The sequence below is a fragment of the Festucalex cinctus genome, chromosome 16 (assembly GCF_051991245.1).
Source record: "Festucalex cinctus isolate MCC-2025b chromosome 16, RoL_Fcin_1.0, whole genome shotgun sequence".
In the NCBI taxonomy this organism is placed as follows: domain Eukaryota; kingdom Metazoa; phylum Chordata; class Actinopteri; order Syngnathiformes; family Syngnathidae; genus Festucalex; species Festucalex cinctus.
This window is the reverse complement of record NC_135426.1, coordinates 9,861,037-9,882,500: the sequence shown is the minus strand read 5'-3', so window position 1 is coordinate 9,882,500 and position 21,464 is coordinate 9,861,037. Positions and strand designations below refer to the sequence as shown.

General features: G+C 41.4%; 3 protein-coding genes across 4 annotated transcripts in view; 2 read left to right on the top strand and 1 right to left on the bottom strand.

The window, feature by feature from the left end:
- The first annotated feature begins 1,846 nt into the window (after positions 1-1,846).
- itfg2 (integrin alpha FG-GAP repeat containing 2) lies at positions 1,847-6,200 on the top strand. Its single transcript, XM_077498718.1, has 12 exons — positions 1,847-2,246; positions 2,802-2,897; positions 2,976-3,017; positions 3,104-3,272; positions 3,345-3,484; positions 4,070-4,230; positions 4,297-4,391; positions 4,501-4,554; positions 4,779-4,870; positions 4,945-5,062; positions 5,683-5,856; positions 6,090-6,200. Exons 1-12 carry the CDS (start codon positions 2,151-2,153, stop codon positions 6,152-6,154), a joined length of 1,302 nt encoding a protein of 433 aa, XP_077354844.1. The 5' UTR covers positions 1,847-2,150; the 3' UTR covers positions 6,155-6,200.
- Positions 6,201-8,915: 2,715 nt separating this feature from the next.
- On the bottom strand, positions 8,916-20,527 carry nrip2 (nuclear receptor interacting protein 2). Its single transcript, XM_077498719.1, has 6 exons — positions 19,929-20,527; positions 13,253-13,513; positions 12,242-12,324; positions 11,348-11,442; positions 11,221-11,273; positions 8,916-11,130 (listed from the first exon to the last, which is right to left on the bottom strand). The coding sequence occupies exons 1-6, from the start codon at positions 20,082-20,084 to the stop codon at positions 11,029-11,031; spliced, it is 750 nt and encodes a 249-aa protein (XP_077354845.1). The 5' UTR covers positions 20,085-20,527; the 3' UTR covers positions 8,916-11,028.
- Positions 11,167-21,464, top strand: part of LOC144003002 (endosome/lysosome-associated apoptosis and autophagy regulator family member 2-like) — a 27,320-nt gene continuing 17,022 nt past the window's right edge. The window contains exons 1-2 of one of the 2 annotated variants that reach the window (XM_077498715.1): positions 11,167-11,280; positions 11,363-11,495. The gene's annotated coding sequence lies outside the window, so the exon portion shown is untranslated. Of the gene's footprint in view, positions 11,281-11,362; positions 11,496-20,376; positions 20,561-21,464 lie in introns of those variants that run through there. The other variant, XM_077498716.1, reaches the window with a different exon arrangement.

The window sequence follows — 21,464 nt, the reverse complement described above, 5'->3', positions numbered from 1 at the left end:
AGTTTAACACTAGTCAACACTGACCAGTGTTGATTTTACACTTGTGTGTTAAAATATTACACCATCTAGTATTTTTTTAACACTCAAAACAAGTTGCTTTCATTAACACAAGAAATGTTAATATTAACTGACAGTGTTAAATGAACCCCAAAGTTGAAAATACCAAACTTTTAACACTTTTGCTGCATGTGATGTCTCCTCTGTAGTGAAAATGACTTCATGTGCCCAAACTTTTTTTTTTTTTTGAATGTCAGGGTTTCCCATTTGAATAAGCAAGGGGGGGTGGCTCTGTTCTCATCTTTCTCAAACTGTCGAAGTGCAGTTGTGAAGATGGAGCCTAATTACATCTATGAAGATTTAATATGTACACTAGTTGATCAACTCTGCAAAATAACACCTGCTCTGGATGCCATTTAAAATGTTCAAATTACACTTCTGGAGTTAAAATCAACTCCCCAAAATTTAATTCTGATATTTTAACTCTCTAATTGTTGCTGTGTATATTTGATATTGCAGTCATCCCTAGTTTTTTTTCACTATGGCTATCACGTTTTTTTTCCATCATAGGAGGAAAGATGTGTAAAAGCACATGTCCAAAAATTAGGATCACTTCACACGTGAACAAAATAAAAAAAAGATAAAGTGCATAGTATCATGTCTAATGCAACACAGAACTTGTGTGTAAGAAAACTAGCTAAATAAATAAATACAGAATGCCATTTGTCCAGGTGAAATGCACCAATCAGAACATCTGAAAAATGTACTGAGGTGAGAAAACAAAACTTGTTTTATTGCACAATGCAATTTATTAATTTGTCAACGCGAAATGCGACAATTGGAGAGTCGTGCAGATAGTAAATTTTTTTTCAACCTTAAAGACTCAAAAAACCCTAAATGTAAAAAAAAAAAAAAAAATTAAAGTTCCCTGCAGCAATTCTTTCATGTATCACTAGAGGGAGCCCACACAGTATCACACTTTGAAAATCACTATCAGATAGAAATCCATCCATCCATTTTTCCAGCTTATTCTTCCTCACAAGGGTCGCGGGGGGGAGCCAGTAGGCGGGGGACACCCTGGACTGGTTGCCAGCCAATCGCAGGGCACACAGAGATAAACAACCATCCACACTCACAAGCACACCTAGGGACAATTCGGAGCACCCAATTAACCTGCCATGCATGTCTTTGGAATGTGGGAGGAGACCGGAGTACCTGGAAAAGACCCACACGGGCACAGGGAGAACATGTAAAGTCCACCCAGGAAGGCCGGAGCCTGGACTCGAACCCGAGTCCTCAGTACTGGGAGGTGGACGTGCTAACCAGTCAGCCACACCGTGCAGCCTCTTTCCATCCATTTTCTATAAAATTGTCCCCATTAAGGTTGCACCCGTTTGAGCTGACTTTGCGGTGAGTGTCGTGGTCGACCTGGAATGTATACAAACTTCACACGAGAAGGGTTCAAACCATTAACCTCAGAATTGTGAGACTGATGTGCCACCCACTCATTTACCATGCTGCTAAATGTTATCTGAAAATATATAGAAAGTGCATTTGCATGGATTTTTTTTTTTTTTTTAAACTACAGACTCCCCTGTAGTATGTGCTTAAAACACCCTAACCCATCAACTTCATTTTTACAACACTTTTCGCACATTAATATAACCCAAAGTCCTTCAACTCTGAAGAAGATTTCCTAAAAACGTTGCCTTGGAGACGTCAAGGTCAGGTTATGTGATCTGGTCAATTGTCATCTCATTAGTGTCACAGTCGATAAAAGTTGTAGCGAACACCTCCCTCCCGTGGACACAAATATGTTTGCAAGTACCAATCAGTTTCTATTTTGTCTATTCTGACTTGCCGCACTGTTTCCTGTCACGTGTTTGTTTACCAGGAAGAGCGCGTCCGATAACTGAGTTAGAAAAAAACAAACTGAAATAAAAGTAGAATTTAAGTACTTGTAATGAGGACACTTTGGAAAATGTGTTGAACAATGACGTAGTTTGGTTTTAAGGTCGAGTTTTCATTCAGGTAGTTAAAAAAAATAGAACCAGCAGCTACGAGCAGGTTGATACGCCATCGAGGCTAAAATAGCATCCAAACTGATGTCAAACTTGCCAGTTGACGTCGCGTAGACGCCCGTTTTCGTCGCTATGAGGTCGCTGAATTATGTTCAGCGTGTTAGTTTGGACTTTACGGGCACACTCTTTCCTCACGCCATCTGCCTGGGAGATGCCGACAACGACACGGTAAGCACAAAAGTATTAACATTATTCTTGTACTTCAACACGTTTTTCACTTCCCTTCATCCTTTCCAACTTTAATCCTTTTTTTTTCACTTAAAGAGCCACATGTTCATGGCTACTTTTCCTTCCCTACTTTTTTTTAATTCATGTTATCCTTCAAATCTACTTTTCTGCCTTGCCTACTTCCATTTCAGACTTCCATTTTTTTTCCTTCATGGGTTTCTTCTATCCCTCCTCTCCTACCTCCCAATCTCGTTTCCTTCCTTTTTCCATACATCAGTTCTTTCCTCCCTAGTTACATTCCTCCCTACCCTCCTGCCACACTCCATTCCTCCCCTCCTTCCTTTCTTCCTCCCTCCTTCACTTCCTTCCTCTCTTCCTCCCTCCTTCACTTCCTTCCTCTCAACCTCACTCCCTACATTCCTCCATCATTTCCTTCTTTCTTTCCTTCATCCACCCCTGTTTGTCCACTTCTTCCTACTATCCCATCTGCTCTCTTGCTTCCTTCCTTCCTCCCACTAATACAGTATGTCCGTTCATCCGTCCATGTGCGCACAGCTGAACGAGCTCGTGGTGGGCGACACAAGCGGCAAGTTGCACGTGTACAAGAACGACGACAGCAAAGCGTGGATCACCAGGAGCTGCGTGGGCATGGTCGGTAAAATTGAGTTCATTCATTTTGTATTTATGATGGTAACAATTCCTCAACTCCCAATCCCTGACATTGGCCAGCTGACATGCGTCGCCGTGGGAGACGTGTGCAACAAGGGGAAGGTACGTCCACGACCGGATCGGAGTGTAGCTTACAGCCCGGCCGCTATTGCCAATGCGTTCTACTGAAACGTGTCAAAACTGGTCAGAACTTTGTGGTGGCCGTGGGAGCGGAGGGCTGGTTCCACCTGTTTGACCTGAGCGCCGCCAAGGCCGACTCGACGAGTCAGCACGAAGGTTTCACCGTGGACGAGCAGAAGCCTTTCTTTACGCAGCACATCCCCGCCAACACCAAAGTCATCCTCATCAGCGATATTGGTACTCCACTTGTATTCGTTGTAGCCTTTTGTTCCTGAAGTTGGCAAATTGAAATGTTTTTATTCATGACAGATGGTGACGGCCGCAGCGAGCTGGTGGTGGGCTACACTGACCGGGTGGTGCGAGCGTTCCGATGGGAAGAAGCTTCGGATGCTTCCGAGTCGGGATCTGGTCAGCTGGTTCTGCTCAAGAAATGGCTGCTAGAAGGACAGGTTCCACTTTTTTTTTTTTTTTTTTATCTTTGTATCAAGATATTTGAATTGACTAATCACTCATTTTTCCTTTAAATGTAGAAGTATTATTTTCTTGAAATGGGGAAATCCATTTTAAGGTTCAAATGGGGACTATTTAAGTGGTAGTCCTTTTTCGAGTTCAAATTAGCGTGAATTTTGGATTGAAATTGGGGCAGTTTGAAGTTTAACATGGGAGCTGTTTTCATTTACATATTGGGGCTATTTTTAAGCTTAATTGTTTTTAACATACATTACTACATATTATATTTTTTATATTATCTTTTAAAATCCTTGAAATTAAACCTGGATAGGATTTTAACTTTTTGACATCAATCCTGATTTAACATTTCAAGGAGGGTTTTTTTACGAGTTGATTAAAATTTTTGTCAAAATGACCAAAGATGACAATCATAAATACTACTGGAAATCTGTAGATTTAGCTATTTTAGTTGATTGAAAGAAATAGCACCCTCGGGTGGACAAAAATGGTAACACTGCCCAAATGTCTTGAAAATAACAAAAGTGTCACCAAATGTCCATAGGATGTCCTCACTTGTGTTCCAGGTTGACAGTCTGTCTGTGAACCCGGGTCCCGAGGGTCTGCCGGAGCTCATGGTGTCCCAGCCCGGCTGCGGCTACGCCATCCTGCTCTGTTCCTGGACGCAGCAGGACTCACCGGCACCCGGCGATGACGACAATGAGGAAGCGGCCGTCGTTTCCGGCAGGTACGAAAACTCGTGCGAGATCTTGGCTCAGCTCAACAATTTTTGGTCACTTTTGTTGCTTTGAAGTGAGGGCCCTTCACGAGATGTCATTCTCCATCTGACCTCCGGGCGGATCCACAACAAAAACGTTTCAACGCATCTCATTGGGAGCATCAGCAAAGGTTGGACTCATTTCATTGATTAATCTAACGATTTTACGCTTAAAGTGAAATTGGTTGGGAGTCATACTGATATGAGTCATGCTTTTATAATGTTTCCTGTCATGAACAGGAACAAAAGAGGAGTCTTCCAAATGTGGCCTCTTTGCTCTCTGCACTTTAGATGGTAAGAGCATCAGTAATTCATGACGAGTGAGATTATGCGAACTCCCCCAAGGCTTGCTGTGTGCACAATGTTAATATTAGACCTCAGGGCTGAAATAGAGACACCCAAGAGAGTGCTGACCTCTACAAAGGCCAATAGTTCACATTTAGATGCAGTTGTACAAATTGTCTTGTGATTTTTTTTTTCTTGTGAATAAAGTTAAAATGTTTAATTGTCTGTTGCAGGGACGCTAAAGTTGATGGACAGTTCCGAGCAGCTGCTGTGGTCGGTGCAAGTGGACCATCAACTCTTCGCACTGCAGAAACTCGACGTCACGGTCTCATTTTTCACCGTTTGGCAAAATGTCTTACGGCAAACAAGAAAGTAGATGTTGTCTCTTTCTGATTTCAGAGGGACGGGCGCGAGGAGGTGGTGGCGTGCGCTTGGGATGGCCAGACGTACATCATTGACCACAACCGCGCCGTGGTGCGCTTCCAGTTTGACCAGAATGTCAACGCCTTCTGCGCCGGTCAGGAATTTTAGCACAACCGATTACTTTTTTTTTTTTTCTCAAATTTTTTCTGTGAATTTCCCGAAAAATAACTTTTTTAAATTGCTTTTTTTAATCATTAATATTTTTGTGAATGTGAAAATAGGTCTTTATTCAACTAACTTCTCTCAAAGTATTTTTTTGACTGATTTTCTTTTGTAATTAAAAAATAAATAAAAAATCTAACCTGGCCACCATTTTATCTTTACATTACATTTGTTTTTTTTGTTTTTTTGTTTTTTTTGAGAATGCATTACATTTGTAACATTAATTAGAATCTGTGAAAGGAATTTATTTTGTAAGTAATTAAATTATATATGCAAAAAATTAATCATTAGTACCTGTATTTTTGTAATTTTATCAAACTGTAAAATTAAAACATAATGCACTTCTGGCCAACAGGTGGCAGCAGAGAGCCTCATTCTCAAGCCATTTTTTGTCAACATGTCAAGCTAATTAAATATGAATGAAATAATTAAAATGCCAGTTTTTTACTGTCCATTAATAACAAAAATATTAAATATATTTTTAAATTGATTGCCTATTTTTGTTACAAGAGTTACTAATTAATTATTTGTTTTGGTTTTCCCTGTGCGCAGGTCAGTACACGTGCAAGGAGGGCAAGAACAGCCCGTGTCTGGTGTACGTCAGCTTCAACCACAAGATCTACGTGTACTGGAAGGTGCAGCTGGAGCGCATGGAGTCCACCAACCTGATGCGCGTGCTGGACGAGCGACCCGAGTTCAGAGGTCACCTAGCAACGCTGGGGGTCGGTGAGTTCGTGGGGGGGAAAAGGGGGGTGGCGGTCATGCTTTGGATGCGACAGGCTGTCTCAAGAGGCATCAAAACAGACACGATTAAATTAGGGTGGAAAGTCTACACACCCCTCTTCAAATGCACCACGATACCACCCCTTATCTCTAGTGCCCCCTGCTGCCTCAAGTGGATAGCACAAACACGTCGGCCCCTAAAGGGTCTTTGTTTGTGTTGCCCCTCCTCTCCACAGGTGGCGAGGACCCGACAGCCATCAGATCTTTGCTGTCAGATGTTCTCTACAAAGATGCACACTGATCTTCTTCATCTTTATTTTGTCCCTGCTAATAAACGCTTGGCGACACGCCTCCTCCTCCTCTTCCTTAAAAACCGCCGCCAATCAAATGTGACAGGCCGTTTGAAGCGATTCAGTCACTCTGCGCCGCCTCCGTCTTTGCCACCTGTCAATGTTTTCCTCCTCCAAGACATTTCATCAGCCTCCTTCCCGTCGACGGCCTCCCTGCCTGCTCCTCATGCAAGACGAATGATGAGATGTTGACGCATCAAAAAAAAAAAAAACAACAACGCTCATCTCACGTTGACTTGACCTTTGATATCAAGTCGATGCGGCACGCGTTAACACACGACAGTCTGGACATTTTCCTGGACACAGGAGAATCCGATGCTGGTCAGGAATAACACCAGCAAACCTCTGAATTAACTTTGAGTCCGTTTTATTCCTTTGGCTCATTTAGTGCAAACAATACAAATAAGAACCAATAATATCAAATCAAACTAAGATAATAGCAAGACTGTCCTTGTTTGTTTTGGAGGTGTTTGCTTGGTGAGCTCGTTACATAAGCTTGATGTGATCGGCAGTGACAGGCAGCTGCGCCTCTCGCCTCGGGAATTTCATCAGATGGCCACTGAACGGACGAGCTCCTTCTAATACATGGACCCCTATCTGCCCACAAAAACAAGACGTATAGCACCACTCACTTGATAACCACATGTATTACAAAAGTGACATTTTAAATCTGGACAAAATACATGCTGGTCAATTGCAAAATAAAAAAAATAGGAGGAGAAATTTAGGGCCGATGGGGTGAATTTTTTATTTTTTTTCCCCCTTTTCTTTTCCCTTTTTTCACAATTTTTCAGTTCAGACTGTGGGCATGGGGCCCGTGGGGATGGAGGACCAAAACTGCCAAAATTAAAAATAAATACATTAAGCAATAAAAGTGAAAATAAAAACATATAAAAATATAATTCAAAAATTAAATACAAAAAATATAAAAAGGAAAGAAAAATAACAATATATATATTTATATCCATGAATAAATAAATGAATAAAAGTAACTTGCAACTTGAGTTGCTCGACAAGTCGACAAGATAGTTGTCCATTGATGGAGCTCTCCATGCAAGTTGGCGAGACTTCCTTTTTCGCCGACACGCTCACTCAACCATTGAAAGGCAGTTTGCAATGGCGGAGTCCAACCCAAGACATATTTTAGGACCGCCCTCTCATTTGAATAACATTTTGTCCTGACAGAGCATCTGCAGCATGAATTAAATAAATGTGAGAGCAGAGTGTTTTTATTTATTGATGGGAATTTAATTTTATTAATTGTTTTTATTTATTTCCACATTTTTATATTATTTTTTTAATCTCCTTTATTTTTTTTATTTATATTTACTTTTATTTATATATATTCCCGTTTGTTTTTATATTGAATTATTTTTATTAGATTTTTTTATATCTGTTTTTATTCTCACTTTTGATTTATTTATTCATTTATTTAACTTTAATTTTGACAGTTTTGGTCTCAATCCATGTGCCTCACTCCAGTTGCCCATCCCTGATGCAAATGCTCCATGGGTCAGACAATCCAGAATTTTCTATCCTTGTTGTAATGAATCAATGCTATATTATTGTTAATCTATTTTTGTTAATGTGGCACACCCCATGCAGGATGCTCGTGCACCTGAGGATAGGTGTATGGAAATATAGAGAGCACATTCTCAAATGAGCTTTTCATTGTCTGGCTGGCTCACAGCTCTTTCTCTCTGTCTCTCTGTGGAACGTTACATAAGCCTCGTTTACAGACAAGCCAATCAATATTCGCCTCCCTGCTTCCCTGCAGAGACACAATAGATGCAAAAGTATTGGGATGCAAACAGGAAGAAAGTTGACATTCTGCTGCCACTTGAGCATTTGTTTGTCTGTGTGTGGTTGAGAAACAAAAGCTTTTTTTTTTTTTTTTTGTGCGCGCAAAGGTGTCACTGCAAGCTCACTAACAGGATGTGGCGAGGCGAGAGAGAGCAAGCGAGGCGACGGATTGAAGCGGGGATTTTCTCTCGCACGCCTTCTCGTATTTCCGATGTCGCCTTCATGTTTTGCTCGGCTCCATCGCCGGCGTGAAAAAGAAAAAAGCAAAGAGGATTTGAAGAGGAGAGACCTAACTAGAAGAGAGGGAGGATTAAGGACAAGAAGCCCACTGCTGCCTCATTTTGGTCACTTCTTCAATCTAATTAAAGCAAATACAAAAATAGTAGATTTAAGTTTATAAATCCCTCTCAAAGTTAAGTTATAAGAGTTTCCTGGTTTATGGCTAGACATCAAACATAGCCGCCATGCATTTCATGTTGCTAAGCAAAACTGGTTTCAGGGACTTCATTTGGGGGGGAATTCTGCTTTGAAGGACCCCTGGAAATTTTAGGAACAGAATTTTCTAAACATTCAGGAAGGGGCTAGTAGGGGAAACGCCTCAAAATAATGATTTATGTGGCCTAAATTATGGTAAGCAATGTCAAGAGGCTTAATAATGCTCATTTGTGCGAGTTGGCTAAAGTATTTAAGAACCTCTCATGTTGCTAAATGACGTAACTGCAATTTGTTGTCCTTCCTCAGTCATGAGTCGTCCTTATTTAGTCGCACATTGGGAGCTTTTTTTTGCCATTCATGGGAGTGAGAGCGAGGTAACCTTTGGCAAGCCACAAGCTGTCTGCTTGAGTGCAGATAAGAAGAAGACATATTCAACATGTGTGCCCTTTTAAAAGGGAAAAAGACATGCCGAGCTAGCCAGAATACATATCTTTTATTTGTTAGACAGAGAAAATACTGTTATACACAAGAAGAGCAAGGAGAAACACCAAAAATAAACTTCTGTCGTATCGTACCGGCACTGGTTGATGGAGCATGAAAAGCAGAACATAAAAACAAAAAAGAAGTTACACCGATTTGCTAGCCACAGATGTGCAATAATTGAGTACGTTATTTCTCGCTCCTTTGGGAGACAAAAAGTGTGGTGTAGTACCTAGATTGGCCTGTGAGAGGCAGCGTGGTGCCACAAGGTGTCAAAATGCAAAGAAGTGAAGAAGCTAGGCTAGCTGCTAGCTTATTTGGTAACTTGGTGGCTGTATTATGAGTCTCACTTTTTGAACTTAAGAATTCAGTTGACCACCACATTCAAATTTGGTGATTTTTCTAAAATAATAAATTGATTCCCCCCCCCCCCCCCGTTTACTTGGGAAGGTTTGACTGTTTTGTTTTGTGTTTTTTAGCTTATTTAAATGATTTTTGTGTAACTGTACATCTGTGGTTTGGAGGATCCTACTGCGCTAATTCCTGTTTTTTTTTTCTTAACTACTAAATGAAATAGGTAGGTGGTGCTCTATTTCCAAAGTTAGCTACCTTTAAGTAAAGATCAAAGAGGCAAACGTCAAGGTCTCGAAGGCGCTAAAATGCACAAAATGATCCCAAAAAGATGCAAAAGCTTTTGAAGATGTGACAAAGGCGGCGTGGGAAGGCAGCTTGTTTGGCAGCTTGTAGCCGCTCAGCTATTCCTTTTTTCTTTTTTTTTCTTTTTTTTCTTTTCTGTTTAAGCTTGGAAAAAAACACACGCACACTCTCGAGGTTCACGTCATCAGACCAGCACACAAACATGCAGGCAGAATGCCACAACGTCATGCACATGGAATGTTGTCAGATTTTGAATAGAAACTGGTTATTTTTAGTGGGAGGAATCACTCAAGCCAGCTGCATACCCAGCGTGATATTTATGGAGAAATTGTGAGTGAATGCAGGACTGAAATGATGTGGAATTAATTGAATTATTGAAATGGTAAAGATGTTGTACATTGCCACCATTTATTTGGGAATTTTCTTTTGGAGTATCTGAAAAGTTTGAAGTGAATTATTGGGATATCAAAAATAGCATCCGGAATGAACCTAACTTTTTGATGGTTTGAATTGGTTGAAATTTTCAGAATGTTGCTGAAATTATAAAATGTCTCAATTGATTTGGGAATTTACAATGAGAATGAATTACATGAACTTTTTAATGTTGGAATGATTTGAACCACATATTTGTGAATTTTAAAAAGAATTTTGAAATTGATAATTTGGGAATGCGAAATTATATTTATGGACATTTCCTGAATGAGTTGGAGGTTTTGAAATTGAAATGGTTTCAATCAGTTGAGAAGTTAACGTGCAAAACATAGATTCATGACAAATGTAAGAACATGAAAAATACAAGCCCAAATCCTCACGGATAAAAGTTTAAGGACGAGGTCGTTGAGTGTGCAACTGGCTTTAAAGCTCAGCCACTAATTGCTTTTTCAAATTCGTCTGTCCTTGTGTGTTGAGGAGGTAGAGGAAGGACGAAACACTTGAACTCGTCGTGAGCGCAGCCGCTTCCCGCATGAGTGTGACCACACGCTAATATGGCAGTCGTTAGCTTAGCATAGCCTATTGCTAGTTAGCCTGCCTTGTCAAAAACGCAGAATTGACAGAAAGCTCGGCTGAGTAACATTTGTATTCATTGGGTGTGTGGTGTCTGGTTTTGTGCTAAACTAGACTAGGCTAAGCTAACTGGTGCACATTCATATTTAACTTTGTATCAAACATTTAGGCAAGGGGGAAAAAGTCACTTTTACAATTTGAATTTTTATCTTTAACTAGTGATTCATGTACTGTTTATAATTAAAAACTGATTGATTGAAATCCAGTCACCAAAATGTCCAGTTTTCTCAACCAGTTGGAATCAATCGATAAAAAAGCGCCAATTAACACATATGAACTCCAACGAGGCTCGTTTCTTGGGCGGCTAACGCTCATCCAGACTGCAGTGGCAGACGGTCCCCAATCACTTCGATGACGATGATGCAAGCGGGGGAGTCGGAGGCGCTCACACCTTCTTTGCGCCGTCGTTTTTTTCGTCACTCAAGAAGGGAAGTTCCTCAGCGTCGCCCCCTAGCGTCAGGATCCGGCGGTTCAGGTCCAGGCAGCACTACAGAAGGCAAGTATGATTTGTATGATTTCTTCTCTATCGTCATCTTTTTCTGTTTATTTGTATTTGTTGACGCGTTATCTTGCTTACTTTAAGTTGCAGCAGAGTGTGCAGGCCGAGGCTCAGTTCACGTGTCTCGTCCTCTGAGAGGTAAAAGATTCACAGTTGTTTGAAGATCTTCAACAAAAGTTTGTTTTAACATTTTTATTGTTGGTACCTTGGACCAAAGCAGAGCACTGGATCGTCCTTGAGCCCAGCTGAAGCTTGAGGCCGCTCACCCAACTGCTTTGGTCCCGACTGGTTGCAGAAAGGCTGAGAGAACACAAGAAAATCATTGCCAAGCTCAAACTGAATCGCAAGTACAAGTAAGAAACCACATTTATGCACACTTTCATTATGGAAATATTCCACGGTTCAACTAGAGCTGTCAAAATTAATCGATTAATCGACAAGTTATCGATTATCAGATTAATCAATTATATTAATAATCAAGTAATGGTTTGGGGGCCATTTTTTAATTTAAAATTGTCCAAATCCTCTGATTTCAGCATATCAACAGTAATTGTTCACTGATTTATGTGGTCTTTGAAAGAAGACTTTTCTGTGTTTAATCAAAATAAGATATTTGCAAACACCTGTTTTTACTTTGGAAAATAATGACCCAACCAGTAACATAGTACACAACAATACCCCCCCCCCCCCCTTTTTTTTTAATCACAATACGAAGGACGGAATAAATACCAATCACTGGCTAATGAACAGCAATCAGTGGGAAAACATGCTTTTGTAATACATTTTAATGCAAAATTTCAAATGAATCAGATTAGTCAGATTAGATTGCACAGTCAATAGATGAATCGATTCTTAAAAAAAATATATTGATAGTGACAGCACTAATTTCAACCTCACATTTTATTTTGCAGTGTTTTTATTTATTTATTTTATGTTCCATTGAAATAATCAGTCCTTATAATAAACATAGAGCTGGGACAGGTGGCAAAAAAATCCTGAGAAAGTTGGAAATCAAATTATTTTCTGTTTTTATTTGTTTAATATAAGGTCCCCACTAAATTGGAATTGGGTTTGTAATCATCTTCTGTGTTGTTCTTACCCGAGCCTTTGGCAGCAAGATGCAGAGATGTGGTTGTGTACGCTGTTGGTGTTTAAAGAAACCTTCACGTCACTCTCGCAGCACTGTAGAGAGGACACAAAATGGAGTATGTTGTTGTCAAAACACAAAATGGATGCCACATTTTTGCTAACTGCTATGCAATTAGTGGTTAATCATCTATAATGAATTTAGTAAAACATGATGCTGATGTTGACTCTTCAATGCTGTGTCATCAAATATTAACCTGTTAAGTCAGGGGTTACACACTCAGTACTTTTAATTCTATTTTCTACCAACTAAATCATATTTTTAGGGCTTTAACATAGTCTGAAAACTCCCCAGAAATAAACAAAACAAAAAACACACAACTCATTGGCCTCTCGAGAGCATAGTTAGTCATTCGTTTTGGTTTGAAGATGTTTTGCACGCATTTTCTTGTAGTCTGCCTGGTAAATCAATAGCTGGTCCACTTGTGCCCTCGGGTTATTTTCCCCTTGAGGAAAAAAGGCGAGCATTTTTTATTCTCCATTGTTATGTGCTCACGCTCAGCCTACTTCTTTTTGTCCACAGAGACAGAGCAGCTTATCAGCAGCACCACAAAGGATCGTGTTTTTTTTTTTTTCTTTTTGTCTCGGCGCTAAAATCTCTCTTTTCTCACTGTGAAGTTTATAAATAGATGCCGGTTGAGTAACCACGCGGATATAGCACTAAGTGAGCAAAGTGCAAAGAAAAATGCTGAATATTGGAGAAAAGTTCCACAAATCTTTCACTTGGTTGACCTACCAAATGGCCTAGATCAGTGGTGTCCAAACTACGGCCCGGGGGCCATTTGCGGCCCGTCATCCATTTTTCAGTGGTCCGCGACATATGCAAAAAATGGCATTTGACTTGGTTCAAATAAAATAAACAGAACAAAAATGTTTGGAGATGGTGAAAGTAGGATGCGACCAAACGTAAGCATTTTACTCCAAAAGATTTTTGATTGAGAGACAAAGGTGGATTTTGGACTACCTTGCAGTGAATGAGCAAAGCGGTGAGGCGTGTCGTTTCGGAGGCCGCCGCGTCGTCGCTATCGTCGTTGTCGTCCGACTGTAGACTCTTCTCGCTGTCCTCGGCCGAGGAGTCGCCAGCGCCCTCGCCATCCGCCGGCCCGTCCTTGCCGCCGTTGTCGGCCAGCGGCGAGCGGACGTGGGCGGCCGGATCTCGGGCCTCGCCCCGCAGCCGCGTGATGTTGCCCTCCAGGAGGCGGCGCTGCACGATGCTGTGGGGTTGCTATGGAAATAAGAGCGTATCCGTCTGACGCTGTCATGGGTGTAATCAAGTCCTCTCATGTCTGGCCATGTCTCTTATTGCCTTTCTGCGTCCATCTGGGAAGAAGCTCAGCTTCTCCCCGTTGTTGCGCCAGGGAGTCGTATTTGGCAGCCGTGACGGTAAGATGAGGAAGAGAGTACATGGTCTGCATGGCTGAGCACCAAAAAGCCAAAAGGCTCCTTCCATCACTTCATTTTTTATCCCTTTACAGTACACATTTGAGACCATTGTCAGTCCTTTTATGATTAAATCCCCTCAATTCTTTACTTTTTATAGTTCCCTCCACCCCCCCAGTCAAATCAAATTGGCTACTAAAGCTAATAAACGAACCAGATGGCATCTGGCAAATACGACAACCACCTGCTAATTGCCTGCTTGTTAAACACTTGTCAGAATAACAATAATAATAATTCATGCTAACTTAGTGTATATTTATATGGTGCCTTTCGAAGGATGTGTAATAACTTGCAGAAACCAAATTGTTACTGCTCTCTCGTCAAAAGGTTATTCAGGTAACAGGCAGCTAACAATCCACAAGTAACTGGCTAACTGCTAAGTACTCGTTAGCATTCTAGACAATAGATAATCAGCAGCTAAATGGCCACGAGTCAAAAGGTAAACGCAGTACCAGCCATCATCCAACTACCAACTGATCAACCTTGAAATAGGCGACTCATCAGCCAAAAAGTGCAATAGGTAAAGCCTGGTTCACACATAAAGAGAATCGGTCAGGTTTTATCCCGATATTGCCCCTTCCCGACCAAGGACGTCAAACGCCCAACAATCTTTAGTCTTATAAGATTATCTTATAAGATTATCTTTATATATGAGATGTGTTAAGAGTGGATTTGTCCCGATAATCGGGTCCAAAACCAGTCGGGGACGACAATCTTAAGGAATGAATATGTTCAATATTTACGACTAAAATCTTAACATCGGCGGGGACGCCGAGGTGCACCTGCACCACCAACTGTGACGTCAAACGGAATGTAGCCAATCAAGAGGCAGAAAAAGACGGAAGTGCGCGTAGACAAAAACAACAAGCATATCAGAAAGCATGTCCGACCAGAAGCACAAAGTCCGGTGGACCTCTACCATGGAGGACCAGCTCGTGGGAGAACTAGTCCGCGAACCACCATCATTACTTCCAGTTCGTTGCGTTTGTTGTCTTCCATGGTGTGTCTCGTCGTTTCCAAGTTTTTTCAGTTGTTTTTTTTTCCCCCTCTCGGTTTTGATTAGATCACGTGAGAGGTCTCTCATGGAGGACTGGAATCTTGACCAGTGTTGAGATGATAAGCTTTGTTTGTGAGGGAACTGTGATGAGATTATCTGCGCACCTTACACACAATACGACCAAAATGCCCGATTTTTTTTTTTTTTATCTTTGTGTGGCATCCGACAAAGATAAAAAAATATATTTTAAGATTTGAAAAATCCTCATGTGTACCAGGCTAAGCCACAAAGTACTCTGTAAATTTGGCAAATGGCTAGGCAGTAGCTCACTACAAATTAGCCACTGATTACCAGAAAGTCAAGAGTCAAAAGGTTTGTTTAAACCAGTGTTTAATTGAAATAAATGTTATCATCCAGACAGTATTTGAAAAATACCTGCAGCCCAGTGTTCTGTTAGTGTGCCTAGAATCGATGCTAATCGGTGCACCGGCTAATTACCCATTTGCATCAGCTTTCAACCAGTCATGTGAGCTTTCTAACAACCTCTTTGCAACTCTGTTGCACCGAGCAGGAGGCTCCTAATGGCAGCTTTACATCTGCTGCCTACAGACTGCTGTGAAATGAATACCGCACGTTTTTCACTGTTGTGTATTGTACCTAATAAAGTGGTGACACTAAGATCCGCCTGCTAGCCGCTTACTTCCTAACATGATTTGTGGCAGGGTTGCAGCCTCCTGGAGCACAAACAGACAACGATGGAGCTACAAATTGAGTTGTGTTCATAAATTGAATTTATCCCACCCAACTGTCTGCTTCTCTGCACAGAGGAAACACCTCAAAAGAAGATATGACCTGTGGCTAGCTGCTTTTTACATTTTAGCGAAAGAAAAGCTGCTGATAGCAAGTACTGCACTGTTGACTGGTTAGTGATTTGCTTTTGACAAGTGGCAAGCTACTAGCAGTTATTACTGTACTAAGCTTTTGACTACTTTGTCAGTCTGTTCTCGCTGTTGTTGTCTTAGCTGATATTGTAGCTGTGACTTGTGAACCTGTAGCTAGCTGTCAGATAGATATTTGTTGGTAGCCTATTTCTACCTGTTGACTGCTTAGAAGTTAGCCTTCAACAAGTGGATCACGGTTTATATTTAGCTATTGACTAGTAGTTAGTTGATACTGCACTTAGTTGTTGACTAATTGCTACCCTGTTGCTAGCTGTCAACTAGTTTGCGGTTAACCTTTCACAAGTTGAAAGGAGTTATTTCGCTATTGACCTGTCGTTGGCTGATGGATGCTGTGCATCAATGTTGGCAAGTTGTTGACCTGTAGCTTGTTGTCAGCTAGTTAGCAGTTAGCTTTTGACAAGCAACAGGGATATTCATACACAGCATGTATTTGCACTTCATGCTGTTTCAGTCGACTATTTTTAGCCGCCCATCTTCCCACGGAACACGCACACATACGCACTGATGTTTAACAACAGCTAATTGTCTTGTGGTTAATAATAATCGTGAGGATAAGTGGTTCATATAACAGATGGATGGACAATGCAGGGTACATTTAAGCTGTCTATATTTTTGGGGCACAAGGTTTCCTGTGAGTGTGCTTGACTTTGAAGTGCTGCTCTGTTCTGCTGCTGCCTGCTGGGGGGGAAAACATTTGGAGAGGAATATAAAACACCTGCTGCAGGATTAAGTCAACTCTGCACCATCTGCCAGCGTGCAGCACATCTTCTGGACACCACGTTCCCGTCCTATTCACGCTGGGCAGCAATCGAGCATTACCCTGGCTCGGGGTTAAAGGTTGTCCTGTAAGTAGTGTTCCCCGTAAAACCCGAAATAGTTCCTTATTTGGCCATTAAATGTTGTTATAGGACGCCGTTTGTTCCGTGTTTTCGTTAATGTGAAAGTCCTATACAAATATCTGTCACATGAGCGCAAATGGCTCTGGGGATAGTCAGATACATAATAACCACATCCATGGTCCATCTCATTGACTTGAATCTTCGGTAAAACAGAACAAATGTTAATCCAAGGGAGACCCCTCATCTCATCCAAAGACTACTGATTGGCATCTGGTGACAATATCACAACTGTTTTGAGGCAGACGGCGTACGGTACATCCTGGACTGGTCAGGCGTTAATGTAGATGGTCGGGGTCCATTTTGATTGCCTAATGTGATGTGAGTTCAGGTTTTTATGTGTCAATGGACTCAGATGTTGACACACATGATTGCATAATGGAGCGGCCAACCTCTGATAGCACGTGTCCTCCATGACCCGGTCTCAAGACAGTGCTTTAGAGTGCGGCCCCTTTTTTAACATGTTCGTTGATGCTAGCTGCTCAGCACCTCGGGCGAAAGAGCACAAAAGCAACCGTTGCGTAACCAACACTGCTGAATTACACATCGGAGTGGATAAGCCGCCGGTGGATTGTTGATGCCTTTCTCATGTTACTGTAATTGTAGGATGGCATTTAGCTGCCAGTTACGACAGGAATGTTTTATGCATTCATATACAGTGCATAGGGAAAGAATTTACAGCGCTTCACTTTTTACAAATTTTAAAGCCTTATTTTAAAATCAAATACGTGTTTGTTTTTTTATCCGAAATGAGTTTAAGGTACTGTAGTATAGTAAACTAAGCTAGTCACAGTAAAGTTACACACTAGCTAGCTAACTATAGGCTTGTAACATGTCAATAACCACATACAGTCATGGCCAACAAATAGTCAGTAGCTAAGTTACAACTAGCAACTAAGCCACTTGTCAAAAGCTAACTACAGGCTAATTGGCAGCTAAAAAGCTGTCAATGAGCCAATGGCATCTAATACCAAGCTATAATGTGAAGTTGAACATAATTTGTAAATACCCGCTACTCTTTAGTCAAAAGCTAAATACTGTATCAGCTAACAGCCAACTAACTAGCAACCGTTAAGTAATCATTAACGTCTGGCAAATAGCCACCAGCTAATCCCTGATAGCCAACTACCCGCTGGCGATTAACTAAACTATAAAGTAGTCAACAACTAAGCACAGTTATTGCTGTCAATGAGGCTAAGTAACGGCTATCCGCTTGTCAAAAGTTAACTGCAAGCTCTTCAAAAGTAAGCTGCTGGGTCAAAACTACCCTCTAGTCTAGCTCAAGGGTCACCAACTCCGGTCCTACATGTTTTAGATGTTTCCCTCCTCCAACACACCTGATTCGAATGTGGATCATGATCAGTCTTCTACAGCGCTTGCTGATGAGCTTATCATTTGTATTAGGTATGTTGGAAGAGGGAAACATCTCAAATATACAGGAAAGTGGCCCTGGGGGACCGGATTGTGCGACCCCTGCTCTAGCTCATTGGCATCGTGTTTGTTTTTCCAGGTTTTCCTCATCAGGAAGTGACCCTTCTCTGTTCACCAATCAACACACTGCACTCTTAAGTCTTTAGATACCCTACTTACTATGCTATTTTGCGACTTTTCATCTAGAGGGAAAATGTTCAAAAGATTAAACAAATAGAACTGATAGATGCAGGCTCGCAGACATTCTGATGAGTAATTGGTATCCTTGCAGAACCTTATTTCTTGTAAGTCTATTCAGCAGCTAAACGGCGACCCGGGCTCTCATCTGACGGACAATTTCCACTCTCGCTGGCTCAAATCGTCAACGCCACGCTTGACAGATTAGTTTGGGGGTTTTTTTCCTTCTCCATCAGCGCAGAGACGAGCGTCATTTCGGATAATTGGTTTTATCATAAGAGGCGTCCCGGATGCTTGACGTAGCGGTTGGAGTACTGGCAGCTAATGAATGACTAGCGTGTTAAGCTCCTCAACACTAATCAAGGTTTAGTCATTCAAAGCTAGATTCAAAATATTTGATTTCTTTTCCTAGTGACTTATTTTTCTCTTTACTGGGTTTACGCCTTATGCTGGAAAAAAATAACAACTGCAATTCTGTTCGGACTTTGCAAGAAAATTGGCAAAAAGATTGCCAAAATAGATCATGCTAATGCTCTGTATTCTGTTTTCATGACATTTCCAAACAGAAGGTTGATGAAAATGTAGCTCAATAATGTAAGGTTGGAGAAGGGGTTCTTAGTGTTTAGTTTTTTTTTTTCCAAATTATTGTTTTTGTGTCGCAAAATTCCAGGCAGCAGCAAATTAAAAGTAACCTCAGCAATTCCGTTAGCTGTCAGATTGTACTTAACATTATCACTTATTTTTCATTTGTCACCCAGCAAGAGTGTGCCTAAATAGATTGCGCTTTTCCACTAAGTTAGATGAAATTGGAGCTTACCAAATTCACCATATTAGGTGTAGCAACTATGTGGTCGCTTCCAACATTATAGATCAAACACTAGATTCAACATTCGCTTCCAACCAATGTTAGGTCCTATGTTAGCTTCCAATGTACTGTAAGATTCAGCAGTTGGCTTCCACTCCTAGCTTGAAACGTTACCTCTGTTTCAAATATAGCTTCCAAAATCAGCTTACATCACTTTCATCATGAGCTTTTGACGCTAGCTTCCAAAATTACCTCTAGACCAGTGCTTCTCAATTAATTTTTGTTACACCTCCCAGGAAGAACGAAAATATTTCATAACAATCCGCCCAAACTCTGACGCAACAATAAATAACATTTGTCTATATAATTGCTGTAAGTACACATCTGCAGAGGAGCTAATACTCTTGCACTCTCTCTGTCAACGAGTGTCGCTACCCCCTACCCTAGCGGATTTGCAATTACACTTTTCTATTCTAGTACGCTCTGGACTGATGTTGACTTCTGATGTTAGCTCCAATTTTAGCTTCCAAAGTTAGCTTATGGAAGACAAATGTGGTTGCCAAACCTTGGCCCCAACATTAGCTTCCATTGTTAGCTTTAACATTAGCTTCCAGTTTTGAGTTTACCACCCTGCTTTTTCCTGCCCTCAAGGAAATCTCTCCTGCCTGTCAAGACCTCTCTTAGAATCTTCCATCATGCTGCCATTTTCTGTCAAGCTGCCTGGCTGTTAGCTGGTGGTCATACTCACCCTTTCAATTACCACCATGAGTAATTGTGGGTCCATTGAAAGGCGCTATATAAATCTACACGAGTAGTAGTGACAATGTCAGTTTAAGTCTAAGTGAGGTTTCCTGCTGTCTGCTACTTGCTGCCCTTTAAGTGACATGGACACTAGTTCATTATTGATGTCCTCCCAGGGTGTGTGCACTTACCAGGTCTTTAGACGTCCCCAGTCTCTTGAGACCGTCCAGGGGCAACAGGTCAGCCGAGTCCTTGTGTGTGAACTGAGTGGCCTGCTTGAGACGGCGCTGCTGATGCAGGATGGCTTTATCTCGGATGGCCAGCTCACCTTTTTTGGCTTCACTCATGGTCTTAAACACTAGAATCCCCCCACTTCCTTCCCAAAAAAATAAAGATACCAGAGATGTAGGAATGTGGACCTTCAAGGAGAACAGTGTTGATTTCCTGTGTTACTCCTGGATAATGGTCTGGTTTGGACGAGCATCCTCCTGCGTGTTTTCCCTTCTGTTTCCTTCCGAGTGGATTCTCCTCCCTCGCTTGCTTGCGCTCTCTCCTCTCTCGACCCTCCTCCCCTTCCTCCTCTTGTCAGACAGCGATGAAGAGCGAACGTTTGCTCACTTGCATCTCACATCCTGGTGGATGCTTGCTGATTAGCCTCTGTGGTCCCACTGTGGAGGCGTGACCCCACACAGACGGAGCCGATCAATCGTGCGGCAACGATTGTTTCAAACATGTCACAGTGGGTCCCTTTCGCGCCAGTAAACACTGAATGGAATTCCTGTGTTGACACCAAGGTGCATTTTTCAATAATGACATCAGTCTGGTATGGAATTTTAAAATTAATTGTTGAGTCCTTGTGAAGGTTAAATTCGGATGCATTTCTGTGTGGTGTTTGGCGTCCTCTGTTGGTCGTTTGTCTTTACTGCATGCATTTCACTTCCACCAGCTTGATCTGTGCTGACACTGAGCTGAATTTTAATGACATCAGTCTGTTTGGATTGTAAAGGGAAGTAGTTGAGTCTTCCTCAAGGGTGATGTTTGTCGCCCTCTGTTGGCCACATACCCGCACTACATGTAATTATCTTTTTGTTTTTGTTTTACAAGATGCATTTTCTACATTAAAATCAGCTTGACGGATTTTTATGGAAGCTCATTTCTGTTAAGTCAAAACATAAAAATTCTGGCCTTTTATACACCAGTATTTTTTTTTTAATATATCTAACACTCTAAGGTAGAAGTCCTTTTTTTAACTCGTGGAAACGGGCTTCCCACTCCTATACATTTTGTCCTGTGATGGAAATTGGCTTCCACAATTTTTCAGTGTAATTCTGAAGTCCCTGTGAACGCGATTCAGGCAGCGGTTTGGGGCTGAGCCTTATATCGCGAGCTACGGCTCTGGTTTTGGGTGGTTTCTGTCGCCCTCTGTTGGCCATCTGTACACTCTACATGCATTTCTGTCAACCATATTTTTTTAGTTAATAGCTGCATAATGCCTTCTCTGAGTATGTTAAGAGTGCCACTTTGAATAGCAGCGTGATGGCGATAAACATCTCAAGATGCAGAGAAAGATTACTTGGTTCGGTAGTGAATTTATTTAACCTTTTTTTTTACAACAAATCAGAGTTCTGAGCATCAACTTTATTGTCAAGAGAATAATAGCAAACAAGCCTAAACCCTATCTTCATTTATTGAGGAGTGAAAAACACCTTTACCTACATGAAGTCAGC